Consider the following 21,031-nt stretch of genomic DNA (forward strand, 5'->3'; position numbering starts at 1 on the left):
AATTTCATTTTGAGTAGAGTATGTATGGGTAGGCACTGTGCAGAATTAGACTTTATTTTGCATAGCTTCCGTTTAGTTGTAGCACTTTACACCTCATTTTACAATCTCATTCCCCATTATCCCACCTGTATTGTGGCCAGTGGAACTCTGAACGAAGCCAAAATACACTAGCATTTAAAGCAGAACTCCAAATATGCATCAATATATCCTTGGTGGAATCTAACCACAAGACACCATTGAGCTGGTATATGGTCCCTTCCAGGATTTCTATGACTAATACAGACTTCCTCCCAATGCTTTAGACAATTTGGCAAAAAAGCACACTGGCACATATCTGGTGTAGATGTCCTAAAGTGCCTAGGTTTTGGATAAATGTTCAATTTTATACATGCGGTTACAGGGGTGAACTTTAATAGAATTACAGAGATTGCTCTCTTACAAAAAAAAAAAAAAAAAAAATGGATAAGGGTATACCCAAATATTCATTACACTTAGAATAGCAATAGCACATTGTTTGAACCAGTCAACAGTGACATTTGACTATGTTAATCAAAAAGTTAACTGGATCATGATTAAATGACCTGCATCCTCCATAATAACCAAATCTAGATTTGGCAAGACGTGTCAACCTTGGATACAATATCGGTCGTTGGATGAGTGAGGATGGAGGCAAGGCTACCATGACTGTTCTGGACTTTTATTACTCCTTTCTCTTTTCCCTCTACTTTTTTTACCTTACTTGGCTACCGAGATGTCCAGATTATATACACCCAGAATATATGTTGTCCTTGAGCATAAGGAGTTATCTATATCTTTTATATATTAAGCTTGTTTCTTTATACCATCTGGGGCATAATTGAATCTAGGAGGACACCTGTTTCTATTGTGAAGTTAGATTCTACCTGCCTGTCTGTACATTCCTTGGATACTTCTGTTAATTTTGTTCTATGTAGAGATATCCCTTATCAAGGATTGGACTGGTCTGTTTTTTAGTTGCTCCGTTTTACACCTGAAACTGTTTTTCTTGTTATACCTTTTATATGTCTGCTTTATTATATACTATTTCACTCTGAATGGGTCACCACTTTTGTATATTATACAAAAAAAAAATTGCAGGTCAGATGACCTTCTGGGCATTTCCTTCCTTCAGGCAGGCTGCCTCTAGTAGTAAGACAGTAATAGTGTCCATAGGTTACACTCTTGTGCAGCTTTGTATGTGCACAGGGTGGGCTGAGGGAATGCCTATGTCAGGAAACCCCTTCTAGCACTAATATAGGAAGTGCTGCTTTATCATGCAATGCATAAAAAGTGGACTAAAAAAAAAAAAGCAAGTCCATTAATTATGTAATATAAAATGCAAAGGGAGAAAAGGATTAAGTGAGTGACCCTTGCCAAACAGACAATATAAAAAGTATGTGATATTACTGAATATTGTGAACCTTGAGTTGGACCTTAACTCTAATGCCGCGTACACACGGTCGTTTTTTGCGATGAAAAAAAAAACGACATTTTTAAAAACGTCATTTAAAATGACCGTGTGTGGGGAAAACGTCGTTTTAAGTCTTCTGAAAAACGACAAAAAAAAAATTCAAACATGCTTCAATTTTTTATGTCGTTTTTCAAAACGTCGTTTTTTGTGTCATAAAAAATCACCGTGTGTAAGTTAAAACTAGGTTTTTAAACCCGCGCATGCTCAGAAGCAAGTTATGACGCGAGCTTGAATGGAACAGAGTGCCGTCGTACGTAACCACGTTTTGCTAGAGCATTTTGAAAAAACGGTGTGTGTAGGCAACGTTGTTTTTTAAAATGAAGTTTGAAAAACTTCGTTTTTTTATCATGATAAAAAAACAACGTTTTTTTACAAGACAAAAAACGACCGTGTGTACGCAGCATTAGTAGCTGAAACAGCAAGGAGGAGTTCCCACTCTAAATTCACAAAACAGCAATAATTATAGTTCTACCAACACTTGTCCCCATTACCCTCTAGCCATAATAAAAACTAGTAGCTTGGTGCATAGGTCTGACAGCTGATAAGTCAACTTAAAAACATTGTTAAAAAACTGCATAGATATAAAAACTATATAATAAAAACTTAAATTTGACATTGCATATAAAAATACATTCTGTGAATGTGAAATGAGCATCTAAAATCTTCACATAAAAAGTATTAAAAAAAAAAATATTCTACTCAATGTCGCATATGTATTCCTCTACGTAGTAGCTGATGTCCCTCAAGGTTTAACTGTCCGGGTAGACAGTGGTGAGACAGTTTTTTCTTCATTGTAGATCTCATCTCAATGAAAGGGAAGGAGGTTTATACAGTAGGCAGGAAACGCTGGTGGAGAAAGATCAGGTCTTCAAACCATGCAGTTCATACACTTCACTGATTTGCTTCCATAGTCAATACACTCTGGGCCGACACACTCACAGCACGCATTGTGAAACCATCGGTATTTCGATGCTCCCATAGACGTGCAGGAATTCTTGCACTGGTGGATGGACATGCAGTCATCAAAATATACCACTGTGCACATGTGCTCTGCAAAGAAACATTTCAAAAGATTAAAAAAAGTTATGCCTTTAGTGTCCAAACATCAGTCTGAAAGCAACATAGTTTTGTTATCTCTTGCAAATGATTGTGCAAACTACTTCCCAAACATAATCATGGCTCAACTTTAACTCCTCTTTAAAAGTGACATTAAAGAGTGTTAGATGGTCTTTGTTAGGCAAGTTTGGGCCATGTTGGCCACGTGTGGATGGTGTCCGATTGACACGTCCAAAAGGTTGTATGATATATTTTTGAAAAAAACAAACAAAATAATTAAAAAAATAAAATGTCTCCTCTTCTTGCTCCATTAATTGTCCCCAAGTTAAATGAACAACTAGGTATTTAGGTGCCCCCCAGAACCTATGGAGCCCTACCATGGTCTCCAGTTCATGAGCATTCCCACTTGGAACTACAAATGTACGTGCCTCCGTTTCAAGGGCTGCACACACAGGCAGAGTGAGAAGAATACAGGTGCCAAAGACACCTCTCTCCTTCACAGGTAATTGACAGGAGTTCCCCAGTAAGCATAGCTTTGTGTCCCTCTAAGGAATGAAAAGCAAGGTTGTTGTTTAAAATGAAAGCGTACATGAACCAAGAAAGCGAGAAACCATAGGTCCTGACGGGCACCCGCATAACTGAAGTCGGCTAGACAGTTAGAGCAAGAGGAGAGGAGACATTTTTAAAATAGCAAGAGCATGCAAGCCTTACTATAAGAATCACATTTTTCTAAATAGGCTTTAATGACACTTTGAGGGTTATTTATGAAAGGTAAATCCACTTTGCACTACAAGTGCAAACTACGAGTGCAAAGTGCACTTAGAAGTGCCGTCGCTGTAGATCCGAGGGGGACATGCAAGGAAAATAAAAAAAAAACAGCATTTAACTTGCACATGATTATTGATAAAATCAGCAGAGCTTCCCCTCATTTCTGATCAACAGCGACTGCAATTCCAAGTGCAATTTCAAGTGCACTTTGCACTTGTAGTGCAAAGTGGATTTGCCTTTCATGAATAACCCCCTTTGGGTTAAAAAGAAAAAAAAAAAGGAAGAAACCTTTACAAGAAATTGATTTTGTGACAGCTGTTGGATCTAGTCTTGTTTTTTGTGGCTGTAGGAAGATGGACCTCGAAAATGCTAAATCTGCCTGCCAGTCTTGGTAAGGCAAGAGAAATGGATTGGTGAAATGCAGAATGCAACATAATGTGATGCCACAAACCTTTCTCTTGCCATGCTGTCTCTTTACCTGCACCCAATACTTGGCAACGGTGAACAAATTGTTTGGCATGCAGAGGTATTCCACAATATCAGCTCCTTCCCATTAGAGGACATAACAGTCAACCCTCCAAGGAGATATTCAATTAAAAACGTCGACAAAAAAGGTAAGGGTTTCAAAACTAGGTACAATTTCATTTCAGCACGCTGAGAACAGGACAAGGATATTTATGTACTGCCCCCAGAAGTTTTTTTTTTTTTTTAGGTTACCCATGGGCATCTCAGCTAGGTGAAAAAAAACCACACTGGTTGGAGCCAGCTTCCAGAGCCCTATCTAGACAGGGGTCCATTTGTCTTCCATCTCTGTTTGCAGCCTTTAGTTGAACCACTTACAATCTAGGGGCACAACATACATCACATCCACTGCTGTCCCTGTATCTGCCAAAAAATACCTGTAACTTGGCCAGTTAGTAATTTTTGCCTTCACAGTCAAAGCACAAAAAAAGTACAGTTTGTAAAAAATACTATTTGTTTTCTCTACTATTAACAGTGTTTATATGGCAAACGGGGTATGAGAGGACCTGGCATCCAAACAAAAGAATAAAAACCTTAGCTATTACATATAAATCAAGCTTTACCACTGGAAAATATGACAAATCCAAGCATAGACACTGGGCAAAGGCCAAGTACTGTGGGTGGCTGAAAAACAGCAGCATGCGAAACTCATATATACGTTTAGTATTGTGCAAAAACAAAGGCTGTGCAATGTAGATTTTTTACAGATTTCCTGACAAACATTTATTTTTCTTCTCTGACAGCTGTTCTAGAGGAAGTCCTTTTCTGACACTTCTGAAATGTTTATGTACCAAGCACTGCATCACCTCCGGAGTCACAAGTCCCATTTAGAACTAGGTTATATTAGGACATCCTGAAGTAAGGCACATCTGCACAGTCTAACACAAGGAGGTCATATATAGTAGAATAAATATACCTGCTATTAGTCATAAAGTAAACAGAATGTTCTCAATTACAAACAGTGCTCCACATGTTTATGAAATCTAAGTTTTGAAGCAAATTGACAGTGCATTATCACAAATTATAAACCTTACAAAAAAAAAATAAGTTACATTGGATTTTTAACATTCAAAAATTATTTTATTTTTCGGCACTTTGTAATGTATACTTGCTCGTGTTTTGGACAAAAAGACCAAACTTGAAAGGATGCCACCTCTGGTTAATTCGCCACAGCTCAACTTGACAGAGTACAGCAGCATAAAAATCACAAATCGGAGCACACCAGCATCCTGAAGCTTGTCATAGTAACTTTAATAAAACAAATTTTAAAACCACGCACAATTTTAGTATGCATTGCACCCATCAGGTTCTTCCCTAGGTGGATTACTGAACCCAGAAGACACAATTATGTCTACTGTGTGTTTTGCTTATTCCTGGAAATCTAGGGGAGTACCCAGTTGCTCTAGAACAGCAGGAAGGATTTATTTTCCTATTCGAGAAAATAAAATAATACAAGTATCATACCAGTATTTGAGCCCCTGCTGATTTTGTATGTTTGCCCGCTGACAAAAATGATTAGTCTATAATTCCAATGGTAGGTTTATTTTAACAGCGAGAGAGAACAAAAATATCCAGAAACACGCATTTCAAAAATGAACCGAGCCTTAAGCTCGCCATACACGTATTGATTTTTGGACAAGAACATTCATATGAAAAATCTTTGTTCATTCGATGAATGAAAGAATGTCGTTTAAAATTTCACTTTTAACATTGTTTTAAAATGAACAAAAAAAACATATACTGTCTAAAAATTCCTTTGACCAAGAAGTTTTCTATTCTGCTCCTTCAAATTTTCCCGTCACTGTGGCTGAAAGCTAAATGCCATTTTTTTTTTAACCGCTTGCCGACTGCCTAATGCAGATATACAAAAATCGGCAGAATGCCGCAACTTGTATAAAATATATATATATATATATATATATATATATATATATATATATATATATATATATATATATATATATATATATATATATATATATATATATATATATATACATATACATATATATACATATATATACATACACACACACATACATATACATATATATACACACACACACATACGTTGCTTTGAATCCTGCCCCCTAGCGTGCGTGCGTCTTATCGGACGCATCGATCAGTGACGTGTAAGCCACGCCCCCTAAAAGTTAGAATCACTCCCCAGTGGTCAACTCCTTTACTGGCAGTTATATTTACACAGTAATCAGTGCATTTTATAGCACAGATAACTGTATAAACCTGAATGGTCCCAAAATGGTGTCAAAAGTGTGTGCCATAATGTCGCAGCCCCCCCCCCCAAAAAAAAAAAAAAAACAGATCGCCACCATAACAAGTTTAAAAAACAAATGATAATACAAATGCCATAAAACTACCCCCTATTTTGTAGACGCTATAACTTTGGCACAAACCAATTAATATACACTTATTTTACCAAAAATATGTAGACTAATACATATAAGCCTAAACTAAGAAAAAAAAAATGTGCTTTTTTTTTAAAAAAAAAAAATGGGGATAATTATTATAGCAAAAAGTACAAAATATTGCTTTTTTTTTCCCTTCAAAATTTGTGTTTTTTTTTTGTTTATAGCGCAAAAAAATAAAACCAAAGGTGATCAAATATCACCAAAAGAAAGCTCCATTTGTAAAAAAAAACAAAAAAAAAAAATAGATGTCAATTTTGTTTGGGAGCCACGTCGCACCACCGCGCAATTGTCAGTTAAAGTGACAAAGTGCCAAATCGCAAAAAGTGGCTTGGTCATTTGGCAGCCAAATGGTCCAGGGCTGAAGTGGTTAAGGAAGACATTGTTTTTGTATGGCCAGCATAAGTGACAGCAGACGCAGGTAGCTTTTATGAAGCCAGCTGCCTATGACAAGGGAGTCCGTCATACATAATCTACAGTTCTCTCTGAAAATCGCCAAAACAGTCTTTAATTTTCTTTAACCACTTAAGCCCCGGACCATATTGCTGGTCAAAGACCAAAGCACTTTTTGCGATTCGGCACTGCGTCGCTTTAACTGACAATTGTGCGGTCGTGCGACGTGGCTCCCAAACAAAATTGGCGTCCTTTTTTCCCCACAAATAGAGCTTTCTTTTGGTGGTATTTGATCACCTCTGTGGCGTATCGTTTTTGCGCTATAAACAATAGAGCGACAATTTTGAAAAAACATTTTTTTTCCTCAGTTTAGGCCGATAAGTATTCTTCTACATATTTTTCATAAAAAAAAAAAAAAAATCGCAATAAGCGTTTATTGATTGGTTTGCGCAAAAGTTATAGCGTTTACAAAATATGGGGTAGTTTTATGGCATTTTTATTAATATTTTTTTTCTAGTAAAAAAATCGGTACTGCGACATTATGGTGGACACTTGACACTTTTGACACATTTTTGGGACCATTGGCATTTTTATAGCGATCAGTGCTATAAAAATGCATTGATTACTATAAAAAAATGCCACTGGCAGGGAAGGGGTTACACTAGGGGGCGAGGAAGGGGTTAACTATGTTCCCTGGGTGTGTTCTAACTGTAGGGGGGGGTGGACTCACTAGGGGAAATGACTGATCGCCGTTCATACATTGTATGAACAGACGGTCAGACATTTCTCCCCTGACAGGACCGGGAGCTGTGTGTTCACACACACAGCTCCCAGTCCCCGCTCTGTAACGAGCGATCGCGGGTGTCCGGCGGTGATCGCGACCGCGGGAGTCTGGAGCAAGCGGCGCGCGCAGTGGCCGCTTCGAGAGCCGACATTATACTACGTGCTCTCGCGCAGGAGAGCCGACCTGCTGCCGTTGAACTGCGGCGGCTGGTCGGCATGTAGCTAAATAAAAAAAAAAATTTGATCTTCGAGTCCGATGAGCTTTACCAGATTCAACCTCTAATAGTATATCTCTTCTGTCTGTTATTCTCAGCCTAGGTTCACACTTGTGCCAAGCTGTAACCAGCACGATTACAGCGCCGGGTTTCCCGCATCGCTCCTGCAGGAAGTTCCCACTGCTCTTTAGGAACTACTCTGGGTGTCCATACGTTGTTAATGACACCCTCTACATAGTTGACAGATCGCAGTGCGAACTGTGAACTTGCACGGGAATCGGCTCACATAGGTGAGAACACCCATGTGATCCGATTTCAGTGCAGGGGAATAAAAGTCCCTGCACTTTTTTTGTGCAAATTTAATGCGAGTTCAGCCATACAACTGAATGGCTGAGCTCACATTGCACAGACATCGCATACGATCGGCACCTGCGGTGCGGGTGCAAATCACATGCGATGCCTGCAATCACATGTGTGAACTTGGGCTCAGAGTGGATTCGATATTTTACTCCCTAACTATATTAGTTGGTTATTTATATTTACCACTGCATAGGAGATATTCGAGAATAAATTGCCTTTTTTTTAAATTTTACATATTAACTAAAATTATACACCACACTTTTAGGGTTATTATCCAATTAATTAAAAAAAAAAAAAAACGGCCAACTAATCGATTATGAAAATAGTTGGTTGCAGCCCTAGAGAGTAGACCAACACAAGGCTGGAATGGGCTACAAGAACATCGCCGTGCAATTTGATGAGAGGGTGACAACAGTTGGTGCGATAATTCCCAAATAGAAGAAATACAGAATAACGAACAATCTTACCTGGTCTGGGGCGCCATGCATAATCTCACCTTGTGGAGTTTCAATGATCATGAGAACGGTGAGGAATCAGCCCAGAACTACACGGGAGAATCTTGTCAATTATCTCAGGGCAGAAAATAATTGGTAACACACCACGACATGAAGGACTGAAATACTGCAGCACCCGCAAGGTCCCCTGCTCAAGAAATCGCATTTACAGGTCCGTCTGAAGTTTGCTAATGAACATCTGAATGATTCAGAGGAGAACTGGGTGTAAGTGTTGTGGTCAAATGAGTCCAAAAATCTCAACTTGCCGTGTTTGGAGGAGGACGAGGAATGCTGCCTATGACCCCCAAGAACACCACCACCACCACCACCACCGTCAAACATGGAGGTGGAAACATTATGCTTTGTGGGTGTTTTTCTGCCAAGAAGACAGGACAACTTCACTGCATCCAAAGGGAGGATGGACGGGGCCATGTTCAGTAAAATCTTGGGTTAGAATTTCCTTCCCTCAGCAAGAGCAATACAAATGGGCCGTGGATGGGTATTTCGGCATGACAATGACCCAAAACACATGGTCAAGGCAACAAAGGAGTAGCTCCAAACCTTAATCCCATAGAAAATATATGTGGAGGGAGCTTAAGGTTCGAGTTACCAAACAGCCTCCAAATCTTAATGACTTGAAGAGAATCTGTAGAGACCTGACCTGTGTGCAAACCTGGTGCCCAACTACAAGAAACATCTAACCTCTGATTGCCAACAGGGGTTTTGCCAAAAGTACCAAGTCCTGTTTTGCCAAGGGGTCAAATACCTATTTTATGCATTAAAATGCAAATCAATTTAGAACCTTTTTTTTTTTCCTGGTATTTTGTTATTCTGTCTCTCTGTTATAATAAACCTATTAAAATTATAGACTGATCATTTTTTTTGTCGGTGGACAAACATACAAAATCAGCAGGGGGATCAAATACTTTTTAGTTTAACCCCCTCCCGCCCGGACTGTTGTCCAATGACGGTCAAGCGGGAGCCCTGTAGGACAACATATGGCCACGCCCCAGAGCGAACTGTCACCGACTGTGTCCGGGGACAGATCACTGCACCAGTCCACTGCCGGTATCATATGATCGCCGTGGCAAATCACAGCAGATCACATGACAATTGTACACAATGAAAGGCTTTGATTTGTGCCTTTCATTATGTGTACCATTGTGATGAGCTCTGCGATTGATAACAGTGATCACATGGTACAAACGGCCAGTCACAACCCATCTGTACGGTGTGATTTTTAGAAAGATGGAACTACAACCATCTCACAGAGATCTCCAGGCCGTCCATGGACCTCAACATGAGCGTCTGATGAGAAGGGTTGAAGAAAAATCGCCATGCAAATTCACCATAGTTATCTAAAGAATTAGAAAGAACTGAGCCAATTTTTTCCCTGTGACATAATGAGTGAGTGAGTGAAAAACGTATATAGCGCTACACATAATACGACATACACTGCAGAGGAATTGCATTACATGGGTGTTGTCCATGAAGTAAGCCTCTCCTAAAGCTTATGAAGAAGAAAAGCCCACCTAGAATTTGTCAACAACTCAACTCAGTTGTGTCAAAACTTTGAAAATGGTTCTTGTGCTCATTGAGATATTGATTAAAATCGTACTTTTTAAAAACAAGGGGTGTAACGCTATGCTGAGCATCGTATACCTGAAAATTTTACTTTTTTTTTTACATACAATGACTAGAGCAATACAGTGTTACTACAGTAACACTATTACTCTGGGGAGGTGAAAGATTTTTTTATTTCATTTTTTACACTATGATTGCTTAGAATTGAATTTTACAGTTATAAAAAAAAAAAAACTTAATACTAATTATTTTTTTTACCATTGTGATTAGCCATAGCTAATCACATGGTACAGATGGGCTGTGTTTGGCCCTGTCTGTACCATGTGATCACTGTGACCAATCACAGAGCTTATCACAATATTACTAGCGCTGCACAATTCTGGGAAAAATGAGAATCACAATTTTTTTGCTTAGAATAAAGATCACTATTCTCGCGGCCTAACATCTTTCACATTATACAAAAAAAATTGGGCTAACTTTACTGTTTAGTTATTTTTTAAACTCACTAAAGTGTATTTTTTTTTCCAAAAAAATAGCATTTGAAAGACCACTGCGCAAATACAGTGTGATATAAAATATTGCAACAACCACCATTTTATTCTCTATGGTCTCTGTGCGCGCGCACACACACACACACACACACACACACACACACACACACATATATATAATTTGGGGGTTCCAAGTCACTTTGTAGCAAAAAATAATGATTTTAACTTGACTGCCTATTTTTTTTTTTTTTTGTTTGTTTGTGCATAGAATCGGGAAAATGCTTTGTTAAGATCATGAGGGGGGAAAGAATCACAACCTTGATTCTTAACAATTAATCGTGCAGCTCTAAATAGTACCCAATGAAAGGCATGAAACATGGTGTACAAACGTCATGTGATCTGCTGCGATTGGCCATCATATGGTACCAGCAGTGGGCCAGTACAATAATCTTTCATCAACCGTGTCCGGTGTTACTGGGCGGGAGGGGATTCAATTCCACTGCTTGGATTTTAATAAAGGACAAGCACATGAAACCCTGGGGGATTCAACAAGTTTTTCTTCTAGTGACAGATCTTTAATAGAGCAATATGTGATGTAATGAGTGCGTTGAAAGTATTCATACCCCTTGAAAATTTCCACATTTTGTCATGTTACAACCAAAAAAACGTAAATCTATTTTGTTGGGATTTTACTTGATAGACCAAACACAAAAGTGGCACATATTTGTGAAGTGGAAGGAAAATGATAAATGGGTTTCATTTATTTTTTTACAAATATGTGAAAAGTGTGGCGTGCATTTGTATTCAGCCCCCCTGAGTCAATTCTTTGTAGAACCACCTTTCGCTGAAAGTCTTTTTGGGGAGGTCTCTACCAGCTTTGCACAACTTTGCAAGATTGGATGGACAACGTCTGAGAACAGCAATTTTCAAGTCGTGCCACAGATTCTCAATTGGATTTAGGTCTGGACCATTCTAACACATGAATATGCTTTGATCCAAATCATTCCATTGTAGCTCTGACTGTATATTTAGGGCCGTTGTCCGGCTAGAAGGTGAACCTCCACCTCAGTCTCAAGTCTGTTGCAGCGTCCAACAGGTTTTCTATTAAGATTGCCCTGTATTTGGCTCCACCTATCTTTCCATCAACTCTAACAAGCTTTCCTGTCCCTGCTGAAAAAAAAGCATCCCCACAACCATGTTTCACAATGGGGATGGTGTGTTCAGGGTTATATGCAGTGTTAGTTTTCCACTGCACACAGCGTTTTGCTTTTAGGCCAAAAAGTTACATTTTGACTTCATGTGGAAACTGGTCCTCTGGTCAGATGTTTTCTGTTACCCCCACATGGCTTCTTATGGCTTGAACAGTGCCTTGTGAGATGGTCAAAGCTTGGGATATTTTTTTATAACCTAACCCCGTTTTAAACTTCTCCACAACTTTATCCCTGACCTGTCTGGTGTGTTCCTTGGCCTTCATGATACCGTTTGTTCACAGAACAGCTGTATTTCTACCGAGATTAAATTACACACAAATGGACTCCATTTACTAATTAGGTGAATTCTGAAGGCAATTGGTTCCACTAGATTTTAGCTAGGGATATAAGAGTAATGGGGGCTGAATACAAATGCACGCCACACTTTGATATTTGTAAAAAATTTGAAACATCTATAATTTTCCTTCCACGTCACAATTATGTGGCACTTTGTGTTAGTCTATCACATAAAATCCCAATAAAATACATTTACATTTTACGCAGTGCATTACATACAGATTGTAGATTCACATCAGTCCCTACCCTCAAGGAGCTTACAACCCAAGGTTCCCCAACACATTCATACATATACTAGGGTAAATTTAGACAGGAGCCATTTAACTTCCCAGCATGTCTGCCCAAGTACAGGGCTTGTGGAAAAGCCTACAGTATTTCCCCCTTGTAAATTTCAAGTTAAAAATGATATACAGTGGCAAGAAGAAGTATGGGAACCCCTTGGAATTAACTGGTTTTCTGCCATAAAATTTGATCTGATCCTCATCTAAGTCAACAATAGACAAACAGAATCTGTTTAAGCAAGCAACACCCAATTCGAATTTCTCATGTCTCTATTGAAGACACCCATTAAAAACATTTACAGTGCGGAAAGAAAAAGTAAGCGAACCCATGAAATTACTTCAAAGAAAGCCAATTTGAATCAGTAGTTTGCACTACTGAAGTTCAATTAGAAAAGTGAGTTTGGAGGTGTGGTTTAGAGCGAATATGATTGATAAGACACCTAAACGTTTTAAGAACACTGTTCATAAGAAGCATCAGCTGATGTGAATCATGCCTCGCAAACAAAAGGAGCTTTCTGAAGACATTCGATCAAGAGTTGTTGATCTGCATAAGGCTGAAAAGGAATACCAAGCAAGCACAAAAGTATTTAAGCATCATTAGGCATTAGTCAGACAAATTGTCTATAAAATGGACAGTTCAGTACAATTGTTTTTTATATTATATTATATTTTATACCTAGTAAAAATTCAAACAAACAAAAGAAAAAAAAAAAAAAAAAAAAAAAAAAAAAAAGGGAGTGGTGCATCTACTACAGCTCCTTTTCTAGTGGGAGTGGTCCAGAGTGCAATTCTCTGCCTTCCAACCAGACTAAAACATCTCTCATGTCCTCACTGCACTAACTACAGGGCAAAGCAGTGGAAAATAAGTTTTCTCTCTGACAGCCTCACTCTTACAGGAAGGTGAGCTGGCAGGACAGTGTTTCTTTATACTGAGAACCCAAAAGGAACACTCTGAAAACTCACTGCAGAAAAATAAAAGGGTGGTTTTGTATAGGTGGGCCATTTCACAATGTGACCAAGTGCAGAAAGCTGAAATGGCATAGCAACCAAAACCTGGTACAGAACTGCATATGACACAGGAACAGAAGAGCATGCTTACATGCTTGTTAAAATGGAATTTCAGTCTTTATAAGCATTGGCAGATACCATATTAAAGAGGCTAGCAGTGGAAAAGAATGATTAAAAAAGGAAGCTGCCTGGCAACCATTCCTATATAGGTATGAGCAAATTGATTTGAGCAAGTCAGAATTCAAAATGAATCTGGCTGGTTGACTTCACAGCAAGTTCTTTGAAAATTGAACAAATCTGTGAAAAATAATGATATTAAAAAAAAAAAAAAAAATTACACACATATATATATATATATATATATACATACACATACATATACTTCTACATTAGACAATAATATTTTTCAGTCTCCGCGAACCGTTCCTGATATTTGTAGGTAAACATTATTAAAAATTTAATTACAAAATGTAGGTTTAGCACTTACACAAGAGGTGAAAGGCATTACTTCCATATACGCAGTGTACACATGTATCAAGGAAGGAAGAAATAAAAAGGATTTTTTATAACAGCTTACCTGTAAAATCCTTTTCTTGGAGTACATCACGGGACACAGAGAAGCATAGTAATTACTATGTGGGTTATATATCCTACCTTCAGGTGATGGACACAGGCACGCCCTTAAGGCAGGAAGTTCCCTCCCCTACTGGGAGTACCTCAGTTTTGTAGCAAGCAAGAAGTGTCCCAAATTTTCCATAAAGAGGGGCGGGAGCTCTGTGTCCCGTGATGTACTCCAAGAAAAGGATTTTACAGGTACGCGATTATAAAAATCCTATTTTCTTTATCATACATCACGGGACACAGAGAAGCATAGTAATTACTATGTGGGACGTCCCAAAGCAATGCTAATGAGGGGAGGGAGACCCCAAAAATTAAGCCGGGCGCCATCAGACATGAGGAATCAAACTGCAGTCTGCAGCACACTGCGCCCAAAAGCGCTTTCCTAATTTTTCCTCATGTCCAATTGGTAAAATGTTGAGAAAGTATGGACAGACGACCACGTCGCGGCCTTGCAGACCTGAGCCATGGAGGCTTGATGATGCACTGCCCTGGAAGTACCCACCGCTCTAGTGGAATGTGCTTTAACCTTTAACGGGGGAACCTTGTCCCTCAAGCCATAGGCTTGAGTAATGACCTGTCGATTCCTTTTGGAGATGGTGGACTTCGACGCTGCCTGTCCACATCTGGGACCATCTGGCAGGATAAACAAAATGTCAGTTTTCCGGACCTGAGCAGTAACCCTAAGCTAGGACTTCTCCCTTGCAGAACTAGGTTCTGAGAAAAAAGAATGGAGAACTAGATCTTGGTTCAAATGAAAGTTAGAGACAACCTTATGAAGGAAATCCGGGTGAGGCCGTAGGACCACTCTGTCCTTATGGAGAATAAGGTATGGTTCCTTACATAAGGCCGCCAACTCCGGAACCCTCTGAGCAGAGGTTATGGCCATCAAAAAAAAAAAAAAAACACCTTCCTGGTCAGAAGGACCAATGGAATGTGAGCCAAAGGCTCAAAGGGTTGCTTCTGCAAGACAGAAAGGACCAGATTCAGATCCCACGGACACAAGGGGGTCTTGACTGGAGGATCAACTCGGATCACACCTTGTAAAAAGGTTTTGACCAGAGAATGTGTAGCCAGTGGCCTTTGAAACAAAATTGATAAGGCCGAGATCTGGCCCTTAATGGTGCTTAAGGCCAACTTCATGTCTGCCCCATCTGCAGAAAATCTAGAATTCTGTCAATGAGATACCTCCGGGATGCCACCCCTTGGTTTTGCACCAGGCCTCATAAGATTTCCAAACTCTGTAATAAATAAGCCTGGATGCTGGCTTTCTGGCATTAAAGTAGACACTACTGAATTAGAGAGACCCCTCCTTTTTAGGATATGGGACTCAACAGCCAGACCGTTAAATTTAGAGACGGTAAGGAAGGGTGGAATATTGGTCCCCGAGACAGTAGGTCTGGACGAAGCGGTAGGGCCCATGGATGCCCCACAGACATCCTTACAATTTCCCTTCTGGGCCACACCGGAGCGACCAGAATCACTGGTTTCTCTTCCGACTTCAGGAAACGCATACATTAGGGAGAATTGGTCCCCACCAGCGCATCCGTGCCGCAAGCGAGTGGATCCCTTGTCAGGTCAGGATTCGATCCACCTCTCTTTGGGCTGCACGACTCCTTGTGCCCCCCTGGTGATTTATGTATGCCACAGCCGTGGCATTGTCGGACTGAATCCTGACTGGGAGACCCTTCAACCTGTCTGTCCAAGCCGACAGGGCTAGATGAACTGCCCAAATCTTTAGCAGGTTGATGGGTAGAGACCTCTCGGTGATCGACCATTTTCCTTGGAGACAGCCCCTCCAGGACTGCACCCCAGCCCAGAAGACTGGCATCTGTGGTCACAACCCGCCAAGAGATGGGAACAAAGGACTTCCCCCTTAGTAAGTTCTGGGGAACCAGCCACCAGCAAAGGCTCTGCCGGACTGCCCGGGAGAGGGACATAGAGGGACATAAGGCTTGAACCTTTTTGTTCCAAGCAGATAGGATGGCGTGTTGAAGTCCCCTTGAGTGGAACTGAGCGAATGGGATGGCCTCGAAAGAGGCTACCATTTTCCCCAGTAGCCGCATACAAAGGCGAATGGAGGGCTGACGCCTTGACTTGACCTAAATACTCGAGCCTTTTCACAGGCATCAAGGCCGACTTGTCCAGGTTGAGAACCCAACCCATGGATTCCAGGTATTTCACGGTTCTGTGTACTGCTGAGTTTAGATCGGCAACTGAACGGTCTACCAACAACAGATCTTCTAGATAGGCTACTATAGATATGCCTTGAGATCTTAGATTGGCTAACAGTGGGGCCAGTACCTTCGTGAATACACGAGGTGCGGTGGCCAGACCAAAAGGTAAGGCCACGAATTGAAAGTGGCGCTGATTTACCGTGAAGCGTAACAGCTTCTGATGGTTGAGGAAGATGGGAATGTGTAAGTATGCGTCCTTTATACCGATGGACGCCAGAAGTTCCCCTCCTTGTAAGGAGGCAACCACCGACCGGATCGATTCCATCCGGAAAGATCGGACCTTTAGGAATTTGTTTAAGGCCTTGAGGTCCAGAATGGGTCTTACATCTCCGTTTTTGGTTTGGGGACGGTGAAAAGATTTGAATAAAACCCCCAAACCTTGTTCTTCCAGCGGCAGTTCTCTGCTCACCCCTTGGGATAATAGATGATCCAAGGCAAATGTTAAGGACCTTCTTTTTCCCTGGTCTTTCGGGACGCTTGAGGTGGAGGAAATTCCCTCAACTCCAGCTTGTAGCCCTCGGAAACCGTAGAGAGGACCCAATTGTCTTGGATCCTCCCTTGCCAAGCTTCCACAAACAGCTGAAGTCTTCCCCCCACCCGACTGAGAGGGGGTGAACCTTCATAATGCCGACTTAGCCGGCTTACGGCTCCAAGGCTTTTTGGAAGCCTGAGGCTGGCCCTGCGGCTTTCCACCCACATTAAACCGTCCGGGAGGCCGTCGGAACTGCCTGGTAGCGAAAGTACTAGGGATAGGAGAGGAAGATTTTTTTTAAAGGAGGGAGGACCCCTAAACCTTTTCTTCACTGGCAACAGTGTGCTTTTACCACTGGAAATTTTCTGAATGTACATATCCAGATCTTCCCCAAATAAACGCTCCCCATGAAAGGGAAACCCTGCCAGTATTTTTTTTACACAGGGTTTCAGCCGACCAGTTCTTTAACCAGAGTAATCTGCGCATATGAACTAAAGAGAGAGTGAGACGGGAGGACTGTTGTATGGAGTTCTTGATAGCATCTATGGCAAAGCATAATGCTTTGATAAAGTCAGCCAATTCCTGAGCCTGTTGAGCCGGGATATCCTTCAAGACCCCTTTTAACTGGTCCTTTAAGGCTTGGCAAATACCAATAGCTGCTACCGCAGCCTGGGTTACCCCACTAGCTGTAGCAAAGGAGGTTTTTAACAGCGTCTCTAATCTCTTGTCTGTCGGGTCTTTGAACACTTGAACATTGTCCACCGGACAGGTCAAGGTCTTGTTTACGCAGGACACAGCTGCGTCCACTGTGGGGATACCCCACTTCTTAGTGAACTGTTCCTCCATGGGGTATTAAACCGAAAATTTCTTAGGAGGAAGAAAAAAATATATCCGGATGTTCCCAATCCTTGTAGATAAGACCTTCCAGTAGGGGATGAACCAGGAAGGAATACTTAGCTTGAGGAGCTTTTAAAGAGCCTAAGGAAGAGACTGAACTCGATGCTGGCTCTGAAAGGGGCAACTTGAAGGCCGAACGGACCATCTCCGTGAGGGACTGGACCAACAATTTTTCGGACCGAGACGCCAAAAATGGTTCCCCCAGGGTGGAATCCTCAGAGTCCGAGACCTCTGAATGACCCTCTGCCTGATCCCCAGAGGGTAAATCAACCTCTTCTGAGGATAGTTGTTCCGCCCTGAGGAACTCTGCAGAGGGAGAGGGGGACCTTGTGCGTTTTTCTCTTGAGAGAGAGGATGCAATCAAGGTTGCGAATCTCTGCCTCCTGTGTCACAAAAACTGGAGCAGGCGGGACAAGGGCAGATGAGGCACCTGACAGCCCTGATGGGTTCACCCTGGGCCTCCTCCAATTTATCAGGAGAGAAAATAGCCGCAGGAGCATGCCCGAGATCCTCCGAGCCTGATGGCGATCCCTTAGATTTCTTTGTACTTCTAGTCCCTGAGCCTTTAGCCATAATAAAGCCGAGGTACTCACAACAGTTGCAACCACTTACGCTGCTATTTGATGGTCGGCAAGGTGCAGAGCCCACTATGTGCCTTAAGCAAGTGTCACTGTCCAACATCCAGTAATAATACTGAAAACTTGTGCACAAGTATTCTCGGTGTCCACCGTCAGCCAGGATGGGTGAGGTGGACTTGAGCTTTTATGGAGTAGGTGCAAGTCACCTGACCTGCTCTGTGCTGCAATCTCTAGCCTCATAGAGAACAGCTGAGATGGACCTCTTGCACGCATGCGCGCGCCGCTGGGCATGCATTACGAGGCTACGCGCGCACACATGTAGCTCCACGCGCATCTACAGCCCCATGCACGCTGCGCACCGATGCAGCGAATTATTGTAATTGCGCGCGTGCGCCTATAACACATACTATGTCGCACGTGGCGCTGACGCACCCGTGCACGAGGTTGGAGCTACCGCAGCTACCATGTGAGGACCAGGTAGGACAATTTATAGCCAAAACTTTTGGACAACCTTTCTCTGCTAAACCTGCATAGGAGGGGCTAACTGACTGAGCATAGACACCCCTCCTCCCCACAGCATTCAGGACAATGATAGGAGAAGCACAGACAGACCGCTTAGGCAAAGCATAATGGCTCAAAAAAAGAAGGATACTTTCAGGACCAAGTCCTGAAGCACCTTCACTTACCTGATCCAACGCGCAGGACTCTGCACACACAGACAGTCCAATCTTCGCCCATCACGGAGAGCAAAGTCTGCAGACCTTCAGGGACTGGGGTCCATGGACAGAAACACCACACCCATGGACCCATATCGCACCCTGTCAGTAAACTTTTGGTATTAGGAAATTGACCAAAGTACTGAATAACCAGGATCCAGCCCTCAAAAGAGGAGCATTACAGGCCAAACCCTGTTTTTCTCAACCGGGGTCCCGGGTACCGTCCACTTTGGCTCAGAAGCACTTTGGACGGATCCAGATTTTATGGAGGCTTTTTACATCCAATATGGATCCCTCCAGTGGAGCTCCTTGGAGCACATGTTCACTCGTGACCAACACCTTAGACACTGGCGAAAAAACTGAGGTACTCCCGGTATGGGAGGGGTTATATAGGGGAGGGAACTTCCTGCCTTAAGGGCGTGCCAGTGTCCATCACCTGAAGGTAGACTCTATAACCCACATAGTAATTACTATGCTTCTGTGTCCCGTGATGTACGATAAAGAAAAGGGGCAAATAAGAATGAATCTATTTATATGACTGCATATAAAGTACAGAACATTCAGCTCAGTTATGCATTCTGTTTGACTGTATAAATAGGCAGCGAGTATGAGTCTACAGTTTACATCAAAATAGAGGAGATAGAGGAAGTGAGAGAAAGAAAATGGGGAAGGGGTGGCGAAAATTTGGACCAAAAGGTGCCTATGTGAAGGCTGTATTCTACCCATGTGCATTATTCCAAGCCTCCCAGATTGTGGTTAGTATGGGCGGGGCGCGTACGCAACATTGCCAACCACATAGCTGTTCATGCAAGGATAGTAGAGTAGGCCTTCTAATAGAGTGTAAGATTGTGGCAAGCCCTTGTCTACCAATATACATTTATAAACACTGCAGTATACAAGGGGTTAAAGCAAGTGCATGGCTGCTACTGAAGTGGACACCGCACCCCAACAACAAATGTAATGCGCGATAATGCAATGTAATAGCATAAAATTAGCTCTTACACTTAATCTTAGCTTCCACTTAACCCAACCATTAACCTCTAACACTTAACCTTGCAATGGAACCAACTCCAATTGCGATGAGATTGTTAGACCATCCTTTCAGTAGAAGTGAAAATTTATGGTGCCAGAGTTTAAAATTCTTCCAATGACATCTTATGCAAGATTGAGAAAAAAAAAAAAAACAAAAAAAAACACAGATGCAAATGTGCCTTTATGCATCCACACAAAGCAAAGATATTCCATACATTTTTCACCTCTACATTTACAAAGAGGCAATAGTAGGTCAGATCTAGACATTTTAGCCAATATAGTAAATAGCATGCATAGGATCACTGTGACCGACAGATATCCATCTAAGTATAAAAGGTAATTTTACAATGATCTCACATGTTAATGTGTTCTGTCAACAAACTCCTGAAGTCCCTGTCTACACCCCCATAGCCAGATATTCCTGAAGCGTTTACATATTTTTTTTTTTTGGTCGCGTGCATTTATGCTTCCCAAGCCCTATAAAATACATTAAAAGGTTAATGGCTCCTATGCTTAAAAGCAGACTAGCATCCTAAAACGCATTGGCCAGAAAGGTTGATGCAAATGACCACACATGGAAAAGGCAGCTTACAAACGCTTTCCTTTTATTTTCTCCTGATGATCCGGACAGTTGGTGCCAGTTCACACTGGGGCAACCTATCAGGCGACTAGGAACTGTTCCAATAAGAGCGACTCAAGACGCTCAGACTTAGAAAAAAGGTTCCAGTACTACCTGGGGGGCGACTTCGGAGGGGCTTGCATTGACTTCTATTAAAAGTAGTTTGTAAGCAGCGCTGAGCGGGGCCGGCTTCAGAGTCGGATGACTAAAGCCACCCCTGTGTGAACCACACAATTGGAATTTCTTTTGAAAAAAGTCTGATGGACTTTTTTCAAATCGGAAATTCCGATCCTGTGCGATGACTTTTTTCTGTCGGTGTTTAGAAATAGAACTTGTTTCCCCCCCCCCCCCCCCCCCCAGAAAAAAATTTAGACACACGATAGGAAATTCCTATCGTCTGTGTGCAACTCCGAACGAGAAAAAAAACCCATGCATGCTCAGAATC

The 21,031-nt window shown here is 41.6% G+C and overlaps 1 protein-coding gene across 1 annotated transcript in view; it reads right to left on the minus strand.

Moving 5' to 3' along the window:
• Nucleotides 1-1,841: 1,841 nt before the first annotated feature.
• TWSG1 (twisted gastrulation BMP signaling modulator 1) overlaps nucleotides 1,842-21,031 on the minus strand; it is a 74,967-nt gene continuing 55,777 nt past the window's right edge. The window contains exon 5 of the mRNA XM_040353965.1: nucleotides 1,842-2,539. Within this exon, the coding sequence (XP_040209899.1) occupies nucleotides 2,358-2,539 (182 nt within the window). The 3' untranslated portion in view covers nucleotides 1,842-2,357. The remainder of the gene's footprint in view (nucleotides 2,540-21,031) is intronic.

Source organism: Rana temporaria, chromosome 5 (assembly GCF_905171775.1).
Source record: "Rana temporaria chromosome 5, aRanTem1.1, whole genome shotgun sequence".
Lineage (NCBI taxonomy): Eukaryota > Metazoa > Chordata > Amphibia > Anura > Ranidae > Rana > Rana temporaria.